The 18165-nt window shown below is 44.8% G+C and overlaps 1 protein-coding gene across 1 annotated transcript in view; it reads right to left on the bottom strand.

Moving 5' to 3' along the window:
• Positions 1-18165, bottom strand: part of LOC149328510 (chymotrypsinogen A-like) — a 35396-nt gene that overhangs the window by 2764 nt on the left and 14467 nt on the right. The window contains exons 4-6 of the mRNA XM_089559005.1: positions 12519-12660; positions 7185-7299; positions 3895-4037 (exon numbers count right to left, since the gene is read on the bottom strand). Coding sequence (XP_089415131.1) covers positions 3895-4037; positions 7185-7299; positions 12519-12660 — 400 coding nt within the window. The remainder of the gene's footprint in view (positions 1-3894; positions 4038-7184; positions 7300-12518; positions 12661-18165) is intronic.

The raw sequence follows: 18165 nt of genomic DNA, 5'->3' as shown, positions 1-18165 counted from the left end.
GCGCGTTTCTCCAATTGTAATCTAATCTTTCTTTCAGAGATTGTTGACTATTGTACTGCTTTTCTGCACATTAATTTTTAGGCCGACTTCCACCTCTGCCTCTCTAATGATTGACCATGCTTTGCAATTTATTCCCTACATGGTTCTTCTTGTCCAGTTCGTCACAATGTAGTATTGGAAGAGATTATTAAAGTATTCTCTCTTGGCTTTTGTTTCCAACTGCTCCAACTCCAGACCTCTGAATACCTCCTGTAAATAGACGCTGTGCACTATTGAAAAGATTGCGCCTGGCTGTAGGATGCCCTTTCTTTTTTGAAATTTTGTTGATGGATTTACAGAGGACTATCATGGCTGTGCGGCCTTTTCGCAGACTGATTGTTTTACCCTGTCCAGGTTATTTTAAAAAATTTGAGGGTTACGCCGGCGCGGTAGATAGAGCTGAACATCACAGCAAAGATGGCCTCATGTGCATCTTATTAATCGACAATTACACAAATAATTCACTTAATTTATGAACTTTGTTTTCATATCAGGGATAAAGCTTTATTTCGGAATTGATCGCCGTCAGCATCAAAGGTGAAGCCGGTTCGAGCATTAACATAATCGGAATGTGTTTCGAAAATGGAACGTCAAAAATCTTTTGAAGCATTTTTTTGTTGACTTTTGCAGATTACTGAAACGCAAAATAGTGCCACTGCACGTAGTACTGTCGCCGAAATTTTGTTAACTTTTAATACCTCATCAATCCACGAACTGCTCCTTGATTTGGTACTTACGAAGTGCGAGACCCTATTTTATGTATTTGCATTGCCGGAAAGCCAACTCCACAACCTTTGAAATCAATACAGTTGAGAGTCAATATTTTGAACAACATTGCGGGCTAAGAAAACTCATAAACACATCACACCTTTGCTATTGTCAATGCCGCAATATATCCTCGGCCCTTAAAATAAAAATGAAGACGTTCGTTGGTTAATTCAGTTCATTGATCAATTATTTATTGATTCATGGCCGGTACATAATGGCGTCCGTGCTGTATAATTTAGCCCAGCACACCACATTGACTTATCTCTCTTAGTTTTTAAAACAAAATCTGTAAAAGATAAAAAATTGCTTTGAAGATAATTTGGAGTATTTCTACGTTAGGCTGAACTACATCTGATCCCGCAGTGCCTCCATGACTGCTGAGAATTCTGAGTCAAATGTTGTATCGTAACCTCTGAAGGTTATATACCAGGATTGATTGCATTCTGCGCATTTCGCTATCGTGTTACTTGCACTTCGGATTTGGTAATTTGCCACAAGGCTTTTAGAAAATCCTGCATCATTATTCCTTTGCTTGAAGTAAAAGTTTGTCACGAATTCATTAGCGATGACCTCAGCAAATACATTCTTACCAACTCTGTTACCAGCTTACTCCCTTAGGCATTGTATTTAGTAAATGTCATGAAGGGAGCAGGCTGTTCACCGGTTGGCCATTTTCCAAGTGATTTAGATCTCCATTCTCGTGATTGAAGATGATGATGGCATTTGCAAACTTTCCTTTGTTTGAGGTCATAAGACACTGCATATACAGAGTGGCTAATTTTTCTAGCACATTCAACAACCCGTCCATCAAGAGATCTGCTATTACCCTATGCTCGCCAACTGCTTGCCCTCTCTCCAATGCTCCCATGTTTTCTTTACTTCCTGTTTTTTCACTGGTGGGGTCCGAGGCCTGTGCACTACCTCCGCTGTCCTTGTCATCCTGATTACATTCGCTACTGTACAAGCTTCCCCCGTCAAATAGCGCATGCATCTAATTTTCGCCTATGCATAACTTTTTTGACCACGTTTAGGCTACCTCCGTTGTATAGAACATCCCTTCTTTATAAAAGCTCCAATTAACCCTACCGCTCTAGATCACCAGCGTCGGCCGAGCAATTTACCACGTGGTGTAGGTGCTCACATCTGCGGCGCAGCAAAGTGTGCTAAGGTTTCCTGCCTCATGACAGACGGCCATTGAGAACTGAACCTGGCAATGTTTAACGCTAGCGGGTAATAAATAGGATGTCATAGGGCTTAGTGAGTTTAGTAGGAGATATGATGCGCATAAAGGACTAAAACGCGGGCACTTATCATCCTTTACCGGATTAATGGACAGAGGAGAGCTGTTTGCTGGATTCCTGTTTATGCAAGATATAGCTGACATAACGAGAGGGTGGCCCAGATCATAATAAGGCGCGCAATCTTATTTATGCTTAGACGTACATACGCAAAACTAGCTATAATAACCAGATTGTCGAAAGCTTCCAAAAAGATGAGGCAGAACAAATATGCCGTAGACTTTACTGCGCGACAACTTGCATGCCGCGGTAAGCATAAAGCAGTCTGAAGACCAGATAGTTGGGACTGTGGCATAGGCCCTAGCAATAGCACGGAGAGATACTAGTAGATTTCGAGGAGATAAATAATTTAATCATCATCATCAGCCTGGCTACGCCCACTGCAGGGCAAAAGCCTCTCCCATGTCTCTCCAATTATCTCCTGTTCTTTCCCAGCAGTGCCCACTGTGTTCTCGCAAACTTCTTATAGTCATCCGGTAACATCCGCCGCGGTTCCTCATTGGTTATGGCGCTCATCTTCTTTCCGAAAGACGTGGGCTCGATACTACCCTTGGCTCTCACATTTCCAAGGAGGCGAAATGCTAGACGGACATGCTCTGTGCGATGCCAGTGCTCGTTAATGAACCACAGATGGTCAAAATAACCCGGACACCTCCTTTAGGACGTTATTCAAAGCCGGGGTGGCCTTGGGAGGGTGAACTCTATAAACAAAACAACCACCTCGTGAACTGGAGATTATTGAACATTGTAAGAATCTTCAGCTAACGTTTATAAAGGTTAACTTTATCGAACGCTTTGATGAAATCGAGCGAAACGAGACCTATAAGTAAGCGGCGCTTATCGTTTCTGAAATGACAAAAGATAGCGCAGCTAAAAACATCGCTGTAGTAGGACAGTCAATAAAAAGCCGTACATATATCCCTGATTGAGAAGATAAAAACGTCGACATATCGTTTGTGTTGAGCTTTTTAAGAAAAACAGGTTTCCTCTACCGACTGTAAATTTTTACGCACTGTATCGCTTCATTTTTTGATAGAGCTAAGCTAACTTCTCATTCCTGGGAAGAACGCTGATGTTTTGTTTACTAGTTGGGCAGCTCAACATGCTTTCCGAGCCAAAGATGGCTGCTTAGGTTACCCGACATTTTTTAAAGCTTTCAGTATCAGTCATGGATAAATTTCCTTTATTCCTTCATTATTAGGCAACACAAAAACATTTTTAGTCCCTCTGCGCCAGCGACAATTAATATTTCTATAAAACTCAGCAAAAAACAATGCCCTTATACGTTGAGTTTGGCGCATGATGACCTGAGTTGCCCATGTGCAATGATACCCAAGACAACACAAGAGAAATATCCCTCACAGTGACGGAAAATGACGTCTGCAAGTCAGCTAATGCACCTGTGACTCAAAAAGGACAGTACAAAGAGATAGAAGTGAAGGGCTCTCACCCGAGTTGGTGATGCAAGCCGACATCAAGAAGGCGCAAAAGGAAGAAGACAGGCAATTAACTTATTTCTGCAGCTGTTTCTCGGCTTTTTAGAGTTTCCTATTCAACCAACCGAGCGAGTTAGGTAGACAAAGGCGTCGATTGGTTGTCACGACGGTGCTGTTAATGAGCTTGCACTTGCTTGTGTAACTTCGCATTTGGCTTGCAGGTACGAGGAGATTCATGTGAGGTCAAGAAAATCGATCGACGACATTGGCTGGAGTACTGTATTTGAAAGCTATTGGCCACCATGTTCTCGAGATGAATCCAACTATAAAAGCAACACCGACTGCGTACTTACTGGTTGTGGGCGTGTACTATTTGAGTAGCTGCAAATCACCATAGAATTCTTGAAGGTCTTATCCATGCATGGTTTACACGCTTTGTGGGGTGCTTCTCTCAAAGTGGTGTATAAGAGTACATCTGAAGAAGGTCCATCGCCTTCTGCAATAGTAAAAAAAAAAGAATTAGCATCATTTTTGCGCGCAGTTATAAAGGCGGTCTTTATAAATGTGCAGGTATGCTGTATTTTTATTTCCAGGTTCCCACGGCTCTGCCATCGGATTAGGTACCATTTAATAAATAGTTCCCACAGATTGAAAACAATTTCATCAGATACACGTGCAATTATTGATTAAACAATCTATGGAGCCAAATATTGCGGCTTAGCACAAATACGAGTGATTCAGTTCTTTGCGGGCGCAAGTCAGCCCGAATAAAGAGTTTCGTTTCGAAGACATCCTCGTTCTTTTCCGTGTTCGCCGGACTGCAGTCACCGCTACGTGACAATATTAAGATAGTTAACTTTTTCATATTTCTAGTTTGATGCCTTGCTTGAAATGAATATTTCGGGCCGGCCCTTTTGTAATAGCCATATCAGATTTGAAAATATAGGAAATGCAGTTAGCCTAGGGGCAATGGCGCAATGTAACTTCTCTGTCCCGCACTCTTTCCGAAAAGCGTGCATTTCTGTCGGCCGTGAAAAATATTCTATCATTCGACGTAATTCCGTGGCACCCGTGCACAGTGGCCTTTTTTCCCCTATCTTATCTTCAGCAGCGATCAGCGGCCAGTACTACAGCGTGGACGGGACAGAGCAGCTGACGTGGCTCATGCGTCGCAAAGAGAAGCGTAGTGATGGACCTTACTATGCAGTGGTATTTTCTAAAATGCCAAGAGGCGCCTGAAGTTTCTACTGCAACAACAATGAATGATCTCATAATTTATAAATTAAATAAAGTACGTTGCAATCAATAACTCCCCGTTACAACTCGAAAGTTGCAATCAATTGTCTAGCTGCATTAGTTAAAAAAGTTTAATATTGAAAATTGATGTCATGAGAGACTGTGTTCCTACTACAATGTGTTCCTAATCATGAGTCCCTCATGATTAGGAACACATTGTAGTCGCTACGGTGCGTTCACAACCTCCTCAGAGTTCATAGCAAGCCCACTGCGGACACAGGCAATTACGAACCGGCCACTAACGGCAAGTATCACGTTTAAAGTGATAGGCGCCGCTCTCAGACGATGGAGCCAACTGGGGGTGTAAAGTGGGGCAGTGATAGACGACAGTCAGTTGCAGTGATAGACGACAGAGCCAACTGGGAGTGAAAAGTGGGGTTAGGCGTGGTAGAAATACATGCAAGCAAAACTCTTCAATATACTTTCTGATTCAATAGCGCACAACTGATGTCGTCACATCGTAAAAATAACCAAATGCGTTTTATTGCAGATTGTAACGTTATTAAACGCCATTTTTTAAGCTGTATTTCTCTTAAAACACCCGGATATGCGCGTGGGGGAGTGAACGCCTTCCGGATGGTTGAGGCGAGAGAACGACCCGTACTAAACTTTCGAGCAAAACTTTCCGAACTATTTTCTAGTTTCAGCGTTCGCAAGCTGGCAGCGGTCCTTTAGCAGTTCACGAGTACAAAAACAACAGTAGTGTAGGATAAGATCAGCTTCGTCATTTCAGAGCTATCTTTAAAATAAACTCAGTCATAAACGAGTGTTGACAAGGCGGACACAACCTCGAGAGACGCTCTGTGCGCAAGATGTTTCTCTGAATCATGGAGGCTTTTTGTGGAGTCCGACAAGCTACCGCGTGCGGCACATTTGCTCACTGGCTTATTGCAGACACAGTGGCATAGCACATTTCGGTTCTAAATGTGTGCAGCTGTCTGTCTAACATGTGCATGGAGTGGCAGGGCTCCGACAATATTGGAGCTGACACTTAAGCTGCACCCTAAAGGTATGATTCGTTATCGTTACAGGCTTAATAATGCCCGTATATACGGGATTGGCTATGCTCTGATATATATTCATAGACCCTGGAAGTCAGTGGTGCAGCAGTTAAACGATGCGCCCCTCCTCTGCGATGGCAGCTGCTGTCACCGGTGGCGCTTGGGCGATCCGGGTCTCTCTTCGCGAGCGACTAATAGTTAACTTAACTTACACCTGCCGCTGTGGCAAGTTTCCTCACAATACGGGAGTAGTTTGGGTAGACGCCACAAGGTCACGAGGATTTAGGTTGTTGCCCACCTGGTAGCTTATCCTAGGATTTTTCACTCACAGCCCCTACGATGACGACGGCGCTTAACCAGAGCCTAACGCTGTTGCGTTAAAACAATAAGCTTTTTAGGCTGAAAATATTAAGCACTTAATTTGTTTAGTACAACCAATATCAACCATTCTTTGTTATCAAGCAAAACATATCTGCCTAAGGTCTACACACATTCCATACAGAGAAAGTTCGAAGTAGCCTGAATAAAAGCTTCAGCGTTCACCATACGGTACTCAAATTTGGATAAGAAAAAGCTGTATTCACTGTCGCGAAATATTATCGGTCGAGAAACATTATCGGCTTTTTTATCAGAAAAGTGGTACAAGAATGTGTCAGAAACACATCCCTTGCTCTCCACACTAGAAAAACAAATTTCCGTTAAGACCTCATATTTTAACTACCTGTGTGATTATTACCATGACCCCGTGTATGCTGGCGCCTGCACAAGCCAGCGAACGTTTGTACGCTTTGATTTTTCCTTCAATAAATCAGTTGTGAGTACTGCCCGTGTTTCGTCTTTTGGGCTGCTTTCTATTGCTTGTTTTTTTTTGCGTTAAATGAGATGAATTTAAAGCGAGAGGCTTTGCTCTGCCAAAGTCAAAGAGGGCGTTTGTCTTTGTTGGAATTACAGGAAGGTAAGGAGTAAATGTGCGACAGCACACTTACAATGGCGGAAATTTGGACCATTACGCTAAATATTTTTATTGAAGGAGTGATAAGTGATGAAAGGTGATAGATCTGCTAGCGCATACTGTATTTCTGCATGAATTTAGTGATTTTGGGTAGCAATAAAATATTTCAAATTTCTCTTCTTCCTTCTATATTGTACGTCCAATTGTAGCACTGTAAACTTCGTTACAAACTTCTTCATTAAAAATATAAACTGTAACCTCAGTATTATTACCCTTAAGTCATTGCTAGTTTGTTTTATATACTGTCTATACAGAGCAATTGACTTCATGTCATTGTTAGCTAAGAATATATACCTCAGAATTGACACCTCCGTCAAGCACAATCTTCACGTACCTTCGTCGGTCGCACCCCAGCCAACCACGAACAGTCGTTGTCCTGCCGTTTGCCACTTACTGGTAGGAAGGCAAATTGGTGCAACAAATTGGTCGAAAACTAAAGATGTCGAAAGCTGGAAGTACAGCAGACACAAAAAATTATCAACAGTTATATTTCTAAAAAACTTCGCGAGCCAATGGTTTATTTATTGCAACAGTAATTTGTTTCCTCTAGGTTTCAGAAGTACAGATGGCAAAGTGCTTGTCTAGAATACGTTCTGCGGGTGTTTCGGGCCGAGCACGCGATATTTAGCGATAAAATTTTCTTACAAATTCTCTGGATGTAAGCATGTGCAGTTAAATTCAAACGATTTCATCGTCACTTCTTGCCTTCCATGTCGCAGCGTCTTTGCGAGCTGCGCAACACACAAGTCGTTCTAGACATGTGTTTTGCCCTTTGTAGGTGCCTTTGTACATCCATTTTCCCAAAGTATTTTTCGGCAGCGCACGGTGCCATTTTCAGGAGATAGAGAAAAAAAGCCTTTCAGTGTTTCTTCAAAAAAAAAATAGTTGTTGTGAAAGCCAAGCTAAAAAGCGCGCACCACTATTGCAGCAGATGCCACGTTGTTCACTTCATTCCAGATTACAAGTGTTATCAACATAACCGACTTCGTGTGTATGTCTTCAGTGCGGCAACAGCCCGACCAGCAGAACTCGGGTACGCGCAAACGGCTCCTAAGGGAGGCCCTCTGCATTCCGGAGCGACCATGGGAGGCCGTAGCCTGAGCGGGTGCCACCTCGCCCAGTGTCACGTCGCACCAAGGTTGCGATGCCGGTGCGAACAAGAAATTGCCACGTACTACCTAAATCCATGTGCGATAATCCCACTTGCAGTCAGTGCTATGTCACAATTATGCTGCGATGCCAGTGCTAGAGCGGACAAGCCACGTAGCTAAATCCACGTGTGGGGTAGCCATGTGACGCCATGGCTGCAATACCGGTGCGAGAGAGAAACCTCTAGGTAGCTATATCCACGTCAAGTATGGGCTACGATGCGAGAGCGCGGACGTCCACCCTCGACAAGAGGATAACCGGGGTAATCATGGGACGCTAAGGGCGCACTACTACACGACTCGCTTCGTGGTGAGCTAGAAACGCATGCCGTAGGAAAATCCGAAAGCACTTTGACGCCTTCCATCAAGCAGCGTAGAACGAACCCCTTACGAGCTCTCGCCCATCTGCCCATTCCGCGAATCAAGTTCTTCGCAAGCACGCAGCCGCCACAGCCGCAGCAGAAAAATTCAAGCTCCACCGCGGGAAACATCGCTTCGTGTGTGCGCCGATTGCGAGGGACTTGCAAGCAGAACCCCCGCCTTCTTTGGTTAGCTGCACAGGCACGAATAGCCCGACTTGTTACTATATATTATACTGTTTCCTTGTTACCGTACCCTAGGTCCATTTTCCTCTCATTCCGCGTAGACCCATGCGCATTAATGCGCAATGCAAATTGAGGGCGTCACACAAGTAATAAAAAGCCCAGTCGAGAGAGACAAAAAATTCGAACAATAACGAGCTAGCGTAATTACTGAAAGGTTAGTGGAACAGTATCGTCTGTTGGAGAGCCAGTGTGTGCATTATCTATCGCGGATACGGCTCAGCAACCTGTAGGAGAATTGGAAGAGCTAAAGAAGTGAAAGATTCAAAGCTTGAACCGTAAGTGGCATGCTTATTTCTCTGTATCTTCGTAGTTATCATCGAGTTTTGCGCAGCCTTGTACTATTTAAGGACATCACCAATATTCCAGCTCAGATTTGTAATGGGCCACTGCGAAGGGCACTGCTTTCTCCTGCGGCGGGAATGAGTGGTCCTAGGGCTTAGTGAGGTTAGGAGGACAGATGAGGCGTATACAGTACTAAAGGGCGGGCACGTACTGCGCTACCGTGGATTAGCAGATAGGCGAGAATTAGGTGTGGGATTCCTCATAAATCAGGATATAGCTGGCAACATGGAGGAGTTTTATAGTATTAACGAGAGAGTGGCAGCTATCATAATTGGGCTTAATAAGAGGTATAAGCTGAAGGTGGTTCAGGCTTACGCGCCTAAATCAAGCCATGATGACCAGATCGTTGAAATCTTATATGAAGACGTGGAATCGGCGATGATCAAAGTAAAATCAGAGTAAACTGTACTGATTGGCGACTTTAATGCGTAGGTAGGCAAGAAGCAAGCTGGAGACCAGGCGGTAGGTGACTATGGCACAGGTTTTGGCAGTAGTAGGGGAGAGTTAATAGCAGAGTTCGCAGATAGAAATAATTTACTTCTCATGAATAACTCCTACGACAAATGAGCAAATAGGAAGTGGACGTGGAAGAGCACCAATGGTGAGACTAATAATGAAATAGACTTCATACTGTGCGCTCAACTTGTAATCGTAGAGGATGTGGAGGTCCTCGGAAAGCTGCGTTGTAGCGACCACAGAATGGTGAGGACTCGCATTAGCTTAGATTTGAAAAGGAAACGCAGGAAATTAACGAAGCGGAAGTTAGCATTAAGAGGGAAAGGAGAGGAATTGGGGAATTTGCTGCAGAACAGATTTTCCGCTTTAACTGAAGATGACGACTGTAATGTAGAAACAATGAACAATCTTTTCACAAATATCATAACGGAGTGCGCCGTAGAAGTAGGCAGTAGGATGGTTCGACAGGATACCGGGAAGCTATTGCAGGAGACTAACGATCTGATTACGAAACGGCAAAGCATGAGGACGTCTAACGCCGTAGACAGCATAGAGCTAGTAGAGTTGTCGAAGTTATTAAATAAGCGCAAGGTATCCGACATCAGGAAGTTTAACATGGAGAAAATCGAGCATGCCCTAAAGAGCGGAGGTAGCCTAAAAGCAGTGAAGAGAAAACTAGGCATAGGCAAAAAAACAGATGTATGCGATAAGAGATAAAGAGGGCAATGCCATTAGCAATATGGATAAGATAGTTAAAGTAGCCGAAGAGTATTACACAAATTTATATAGTTGCGATTGCGATCAGAATGTTGCTGAGAGAGGCAGTAGAGCACAGCAATGGGGTATCCCGCCAGTAACGAAGGAGGAAGAAACCTTTAGGAGCAATGCAGAAGGGGAAAGCAGCTGGTGGGGATCAGATAACAACAGATTTATTGAAGGATGGAGGAGAGATTGTGCTAGAAAAACTAGCCACCCTGTATACGCAATGCCTTGTGACCTCGAGCGAACCTAGAGCTTAGAAAAACACTAACATTATCTTAATTCATAAGAAAGGAGAAGTCAAGCACTTGAAGAATTACACACCAATCATCGTATTGCCTATTGCCTACAAGGTATTTGCTAAGGCAATCGCTAATACGGTCAGGACAACCTTAGACTTCGATCAACCAAGTGACCAGGCAGGTTTTCGTAAACGACACTCGACAATAGACCATAATCACGCAATCAATCAGATGATAGAGAAATGTGCAGAATATAACCAGCCCCTATATATAGCGTTCATCGATTACGAGAAAGCATTCGACTCACTAGAAACTTCGGCAGTCATGCAGGCATTGCGGAATCAGGGTATAGATTGTTATGTGAAAATATTGGAAGATATCTTTAACAATTGCATAGCTATCAGAGTTCTCCATAAGGCCAGTAATAAAATTCCAATTAGGAAAGGTGTCAGGCAGGGAGACACAATCTCGCCTATGCTATTTACTGCCTGTTTACAGCAGGTATTCCGGGACCTGAAATTGGAACAGTTCGGGAGAAGAGTTAATGCAGAGTACCTAAGTAATTTGCGACTTGCTGATGACATTGCCTTGCTAAGTCACTCAGGACATAAACTGCAAAGCATGATCAATGAATTAGACAGGCAGAGCAGAACGGTGGGGCTAAAATTAAATGCAGAAAACCAAAGTAATCTACAACAGCCAGGCAAAGGAAAAGCAGTTCGCAATTGGTGGCCAGGTGCTGGAAGTAGCAAGAGAATATGTCTATTTAGGGCAGGTAGCGCCTGCTGATACGGATCATGAGAGAAAATAACCAGAAGAATAAGAATGGGGTTCAGCGCATATGGCAGGTTTTCACAGATCATGAATGGCAGTTTACCAATATCCCTTAAGAGAAAAGTATACAACAGCTGTATCTTACTCACCTATGGGTCAGAAACGTGGAGGCTAACAGAGGGTTAAGCTTATGTTAAGGAAAGTGCAGCGAGCTATGAAAGAAAAATGGCAGGTGTAACGTTAAGAGCGCGGAAGCGGGCGGAGTGGGTGAGAGAACAAATGCGCGTTAATGACATCCTAGTTGAAATCAAGAGGAAGAAACGGGCTTGGGCAGGGCATGTAATGCGAAGGCAAGATAACCGCTGGTCCTTAAGGGTAACGGAGTGGATTCCAAGAGAAGGCAAGCGTAGCATGGGGCGACAGAACATGCGGTGGGCGGAGGAGATTAAGAAATTTGCTGGATTTCGGTGGCCGTGGCTTGCGAAGGACAGGGTTAATTGGAAAGACATAGTAGAGGCCTTTGCCCTGCAGTGGGCGTAGTCAGGCTAATAATGATGCTGATAATGATAACTGTGCCTGAAAAAAAAAATCGCTGTACTAGCAATTTTTTAAATATTTTTGTCATTTAGCCTGCAGTAGCAACATAATACTACATGATGATATGTTGTTACTTTACCTATATTTCCCATTAACGCTGCGCTGGCTCTCGTCTGCCGGTGGAAGAGCAGAAAAAACTGCCGAACATAAAAAATTAGTGCAATAGTACAGAACATTCTGTCGCTATATGAAAACTGGCAAACGTTTTGTCGTATTTGGGGAAAGTTTTTAGTCTTTTACAAGTGGGCACGCATCCAACATTACACAAGAAGACGGAACAGCAGCCTCAGGCGGCTTTGTAGTCTGTCCTCTGTATCTCAAGAATTTTGTTGGTTGTACACGTAACATGAAGGTGAGAGCAATCCCTTTTGTTCTCCCTGTTGACTGAGCTAAGCTTACGGGACGAGCAGGAAATCACAAAAGATTTTACTAATCCGGCTCGCTTTTTTTTATGAGATTCATACCGCGCGAGTGACTGCTTCAGAAGAAATAGAGGCACTAGATTCATTTGAAAATACGTCTAGAAGACTTGCCTTTCATCGCCGAAAACCACTTCTCCAGCATTTTAGACTCGAAGTGAGCGCGTAAACAGCATCAAAATGTAACCAAGACGTTAGGCACAATAATGATAGTGTCAGGATCCAATACAGCGCCCAAGCAATGCAGGTCCGGAACCGGGTGCAGATATTTTTACAATAGAGGCACTCAGACCGCGACGAAAACTAGATAGCAAACAAATTCTTACTTCCATGAGGGCGATGTCGTTTACAAGTGTAGTTGTCATGTACTTCGGGTGAATAGTGATTTTCTTAGCGGTCGTCCACGGTCCTCGTGTTATAACTGTACTATTGTAGAATACCACTGCAATCAAGTCTTCCAATGAATATCTGTAACAAAACAAACAGCATTTTTTAAAGAGAAATATACAAATATGTAGGTAACATGACTATGTGTTTTGCCAGTCAGCGAAGCTACGCCCTTGTTGGAAATTGAGTTTTTCAATGCGAAGGACAGACAACCAGGTGTCAATCACCAAAGTTTTCAACGTTTGATGATGTTTACACCAGTGTAAAGCGTGTATGCGCTGCAATTTCGTTTACCTGAATTCTATTGCCTGATTCAGTGCCGCAAATGTATGGTGTAGAACTGTGCAATCGGGTGGAAACTGTGCTTTTATGTTTTTTTAACCTCCCTCGAAGCAATAAATGATCTGCATGATCATAATCAGGTTTAATATCCAGGGTGCTCAAAGTTAGACATTCTGGATTTAAAAAAAAATTTAAATGGTCTTGCAGAAGAGTAGTTTTTGTAAACGGAATACGCGGCAAAGCTGACGCAAACTGTGACAATAATTCTCTACGTAACATCAGTTATTCCTAACTGCAGAAATTGACTTTTTACTCACTGCGGTTGGCATGCACGCTTATATTTAAAACTTCCAGTTAAGCCTCGTTTACATCAACCCGACAGCGGCAGGTCGAGTCACGGGATCGAGTTGAGGAAGGTGAGCTCAACTCGACCACTGCGTATTTACATGAACTCGGTTTTAGCGAGTCGAGACCGGTTCAACTGCAGCGGCACCAAGCGTCGAGCAGCGCAGCGTGAGAGGGCAGTGGCAGCCTGAAAAATTGCGGAACGGCACGGCTGTGTCGGAAGCGCGACGGCGCAAGCGAAAGACAGGTTTGCGTTTATCATATCCCCTCTCGTTAACCCGACTCTTCGACTCGATCCGGTTTACATGTCGTCTGCCGTTGGGGTGGAGCGAGTCAACCATGGTCAAACATGAGTCAAACATGGAATTCGCGCGGTGCTCGCGAGAAAACAACACCCTGACCAACGCGTGCTATTGGCTCTTTCAGTTTGAAGAAAATTGCCCTGATTGGCTGTGACAAGCGTATTTCCTTTTGGTTACAAACAGGGTGCCCAGGATGCTAGGAAAAGTGTTTTCAGGGCTAGTTTTTGGCGCGAAAAGAATCGAGAAAGGCTGAGGAGTTCATTGGAGACTAGCCAGCACCGGAGGAGAGACCAGGAGAGGTAGGGGAGATTGGCGGGCAGGTCGCTAGTCAGCGCCCGTGCAATAAAGTGCATAATGTTTCGAAGAAGCTGTCCAGTCTGTTCGGCAACGTGTCGCCAGGTCATCGAACCATCAGAAGAACGTAAGATCACCACCATTAATTTCTCCATCACCAACATCGATCTATCTCCATCATCATCATTAAAATGAACTTGGCATTTGATGACTATTCTACTTAGTATTACTTTAGTAACACGCCTGTGTCTCGATGTTTGAGTGTCTAAATTTTCAGTCCAATCCTTCTATTTGCACACACGAGACCGCGGAACTAGGCGTGAAGCTACTCCCGGTGTGACGCAGCTGTTGCGCATGACAAGACGCATGTTGCGTCTTACAAGAAAGTGGTGACAGGAGGCAATGATGACTTTTCATTCTTGGCCAGCGAAACTGCTGAACTACTGCACGGGGCGGCTTGGCTGAGCTTCTTTTTTATTGAAGAGATGACTTAGAGACTTCGCGACGAGGCGTGGATCCAATGAAGTGTGCGGATACGACACTGTCTGTGTTTATTCTGTTATCTTGCAGGGGTCAGAGAGCCCCTGAAAAGCAAGTTAGAGTCAAGCATGAAACGAAATTTAGGGTGGTCAGGCAGCACTTTAGTAGCATCAGTAGATCCATGGGCACTTTGCGTGTCCGTAGTCTGCAGTTTCAGGCCCCAGCATTGCCTCCAGCTGAGAAAGTATAGGGAAATTGAAGAACTACGAAATAGTGTACGGAGTGCGGTGTATTCCGGCATCAGTGACGACTATTTTTCTTCGCGGTTTCCGGAAACTCACGAACAGATCGTGCATCGTATTGAAAGAGAATGGTATGAACTTCTTAGTTTCCGCACTATGAGCCTTTGCTACTGACTCCCTCTACAGAGCGGTACCATTGGAAGGAGCATGCGCCGCGCAGGGATCTGCTCCGTTGGAAAATCACTGCTTCGTTTGGACCGAGATACTACTCTGCCGCAGAAGAGGTCGATGCAGTGCTATCTTTCGCGGAGATGAATGGCAACGCCTTATTAGAAAATACTCTGTAGGTGTCTCGCCATCTAGATGGGCGAGTTCCAAGCATACACAGATTTTTCTGAATTTTCAGCCACTTTCCCATAACAGGCACAGTTCACAAAAAACTGTCCAAGATGGGCATCATCGATGAAGACTTTGAAATTGACACCTTTCCCTGCGCACATTCAAGCCAGATATAGGCATCACAGATATTTCTAAATGGTACGGAGTATTGGAACAGTGTTCAGTGTTCAGAAACGAACATTTCATCCGTACGATAGGATCGTTTACCCGGAACTAAGCTAGGTAGTTTTAAAAAACGAGGAGACTTCTGTAATTGGGCCTCAACAAAAGTTTGCGAAGATAAGGATTACAGTGATTTGGACTGATCATGCTTGATTTTGCGGGTCGGCAGAGTCACCATTCACGGTGCTAACTACTGGTCGCAAGAAAATCCTCATTGGCTGCGGGAACACAGCCGTCAAAATAGGTGATGTGTAAGTGCCTGGTGTGGTATACATGGAGACAGAATGATTTGTATCTTGCCTCTTTGAAGAGAACCTGAATGGCAAGAAGCATTTGTGTGAAATTGTCGCCAGTGTTGTCGACAGATTTGCTTCCAGCTACACACACAATGAATTGCGGCTTGTGTGGTTTTAGGATGACGGAGCCTCAGAACGTTTTTTTTTTTCGCCAATGAAAAGAACTGGTTGAAGAGTAAGTATACCTAGCATTGTATTGGACGCAATAAGAGATTTTTTGGCCCTCGATAACCTCTACTCTGTATCCCTTGTTTTTTTCCTCTGTGGGAATATGTTAAATATCGCGTGTACACAGTTGACCTCACAGGTATCAAGAACCTGATGAAGACAGTATCGCCTGTAGAAGCTGGCCCCGGAATTGCATCGCAGAGTTTTCGGCTCATGTGCTGTGTAGTGTTGGAAGTGAAGGTTCCGTACAAACTGCTTGTTTGATGCGAAATGTCCTAACTCCAAGCCTAAAAGCATTTCTCATCACTCGCATCTTATATTTAAATAAAAGGATATTAAAATATCTGATATTTAAATAAAAGGATAAATAAAATCTTTGCCGAGGCGACATGACCTCGCCAGTGCTATTCACCACCCGTTTACATGACGTATTCCGGGGCCTGAAATGGGAACAGTTCAGGATAAGAGTTAATGAAGAATGTCTAAGTAATCTTCGCTTCGCTGATGACATCGCCTTGCCTAGTCACTCAGGACATGAACTGGAAAGCATTATTGATGAGTTACGCAAAGAAGAACGGCTGGGCTAAAAATTAACATGGAGAAAACCAAACTAACGTTACACAGTCCAGCAAGGAAACAGCAGTTCGCAATTGGTAGAGAGGGGCCGGAAGCGGTAAGGGAATATATGTACTTAGGGCAGACAGTTGCTGCTCATCCAGATCATGAGAGATAAATAACTAGAAGAATAATGGGGTTCTCTCAGAACAACAATGACAGTTTGCCAATATGCCTAAAGAAAAAAGGATACCTCAGCTGTATCATATCGGTGCTCAGCTATGGGGCAGAAACGTGGAGGTCAGCAAAGAGGGTTCAGCTTAAGTTAGAAACAACGCAGTCAGCTATTAAAAGAAAAATTATACGTGCAACGCAAAGAGATCGGAGGCGGGCGGAGTGGGTGAAGAAGCAAACGTGGGTTAATGACATTCCAGTCAAAATCGAGAGGAAGAAATAGGCTTGGGCAGGAAACGTTATGCGAAGAAAAGGTAACCGCTGGGCCTTAAGGGTAACGGAGAGGATTTCTAGAGAAGGCAAGCATGGCAGGGGGTGGCAGAAAGTTAGGTGAGCGGATGAGATTAGGAGCTTGCGGGGATACGGTGGCCGCAACTGTCAATGGACTGGGTTATTTGAAGAGACATTGAAGAGACTACGCCCTGCAGTGGGTGTAGTCAGGATGATGGTGATGATGAATATGAGTTTCCCATGTGGGGTTTGGGGGCCGTCTGTGGTTTGCTCTGGTGGCTGCGGCTTGGATATGCAGAGCGTGCATTTGATGGTGACGGGGAGCACGATTGACGGCTTGGCACGTATTTCTCTGGAAGGAGGTAATCGTCGATCTTCCGGGATCGTCCACCGGGGCGAGGGTTGTAAGCGTCAGAAAAACCCACGAGCAGCCATTCGCCTCTAGGGGCAGTGACATATCGACGGAGGTCGACGGCTCCACCGCAGTGAAATCATAGTGGGCGGCTCTAGTTGGTGGTCCTCCATAAGCAAGCTCTTCTTGGCTAAGCTGGGAGCATAGGCGGGCCGGCAGGCAACTCTGTACTTCGGGGCGGTGCTTAGAGCTCCTGGCGCGGACTGCAAGTTCGCATTTTGCTGCGTTTCGCGACGCTATCATTTAAGACCTGTGGTTCGGCGGTAGGCGGAGTCTGGGTGCCAGTAGCCGGTTTAACTTCTCGTACCATGTTTAGAAGGTTCTCTCGTTGAGGTTACGGGCATGATGGGAGTGTTCGTCGTAGTACCTCGTGGAAGATTTCGCGGATCACTTCGCCCAGGTTGTCGCTGGTGGTGGTCATCATGATCGGGGGAATCCAGAGACTTGAGCTGTATGATAGTACAGCCGAATCCGCTCGTCGAAGGTCTCGATCTTCGTGAATTTTCCATGGTTTGCTTGGCTGGCATGCGAAGCCGACAGAGAGTTGGCCCTTGACCCATGCCTGAAAATTTCACTTTTCTTGCTCAGACATGTTGTGGTCAGCGTGACGAAAGATTGGCTTCATTTCTTCTATGTTAGCGAGGGGGTCGTTCGGGAGCTGGGCCCTGGACTCGTGGAGTCGTTCGGCTCTTTCTTTCCTCACGGCGCATCTGAACGCCTTCAAGACCTCTGCCTTTAGTAGCTCCCATGACGTTAAGAAACGCCCGTTGTTTTCAAAGGGCGTACGTGCAAATCCTCCAGTGAGAAAACATGTTTGATTGTTGTCCCCTAATCCCAATTGAACGGTTTCCCGCGGTCAAACTGGTCGCATCATTCTTCAAAGCCCTCGCCTGGAAAAGCTCGGAAAGTTGGCGGCACGCGCTGATGCTTCACTATGGCTAGCGTCGCCGACTGTGACGGAGTCACGTTAGACGTTGAAGCTTCTTTCTTCTTTCGGGAGCGCACCGGCAGTGTCCTGAAGTCAGGTGGCTCCTCTTGCTCATGCCGGCTGGCTGTATGAACTGGTGACCGGCCCTCCGACAAGAGACGAAGATGGTTGGCATCACAGCCTTGCAGGGAGTGTTTGGGATAGCAACAAAAAGGGCTTCCAAGAGAATTTTTATTGTGCTCACCTACGCTCCGAA

Source organism: Amblyomma mixtum, chromosome 9, assembly GCF_055824585.1.
Source record: "Amblyomma mixtum isolate Tamu chromosome 9, ASM5582458v1, whole genome shotgun sequence".
Taxonomy (NCBI): Eukaryota; Metazoa; Arthropoda; class Arachnida; order Ixodida; family Ixodidae; genus Amblyomma; species Amblyomma mixtum.
The sequence above is the reverse complement of the archived record's forward strand: the minus strand, read 5'-3'. Positions and strand labels throughout refer to the sequence as shown.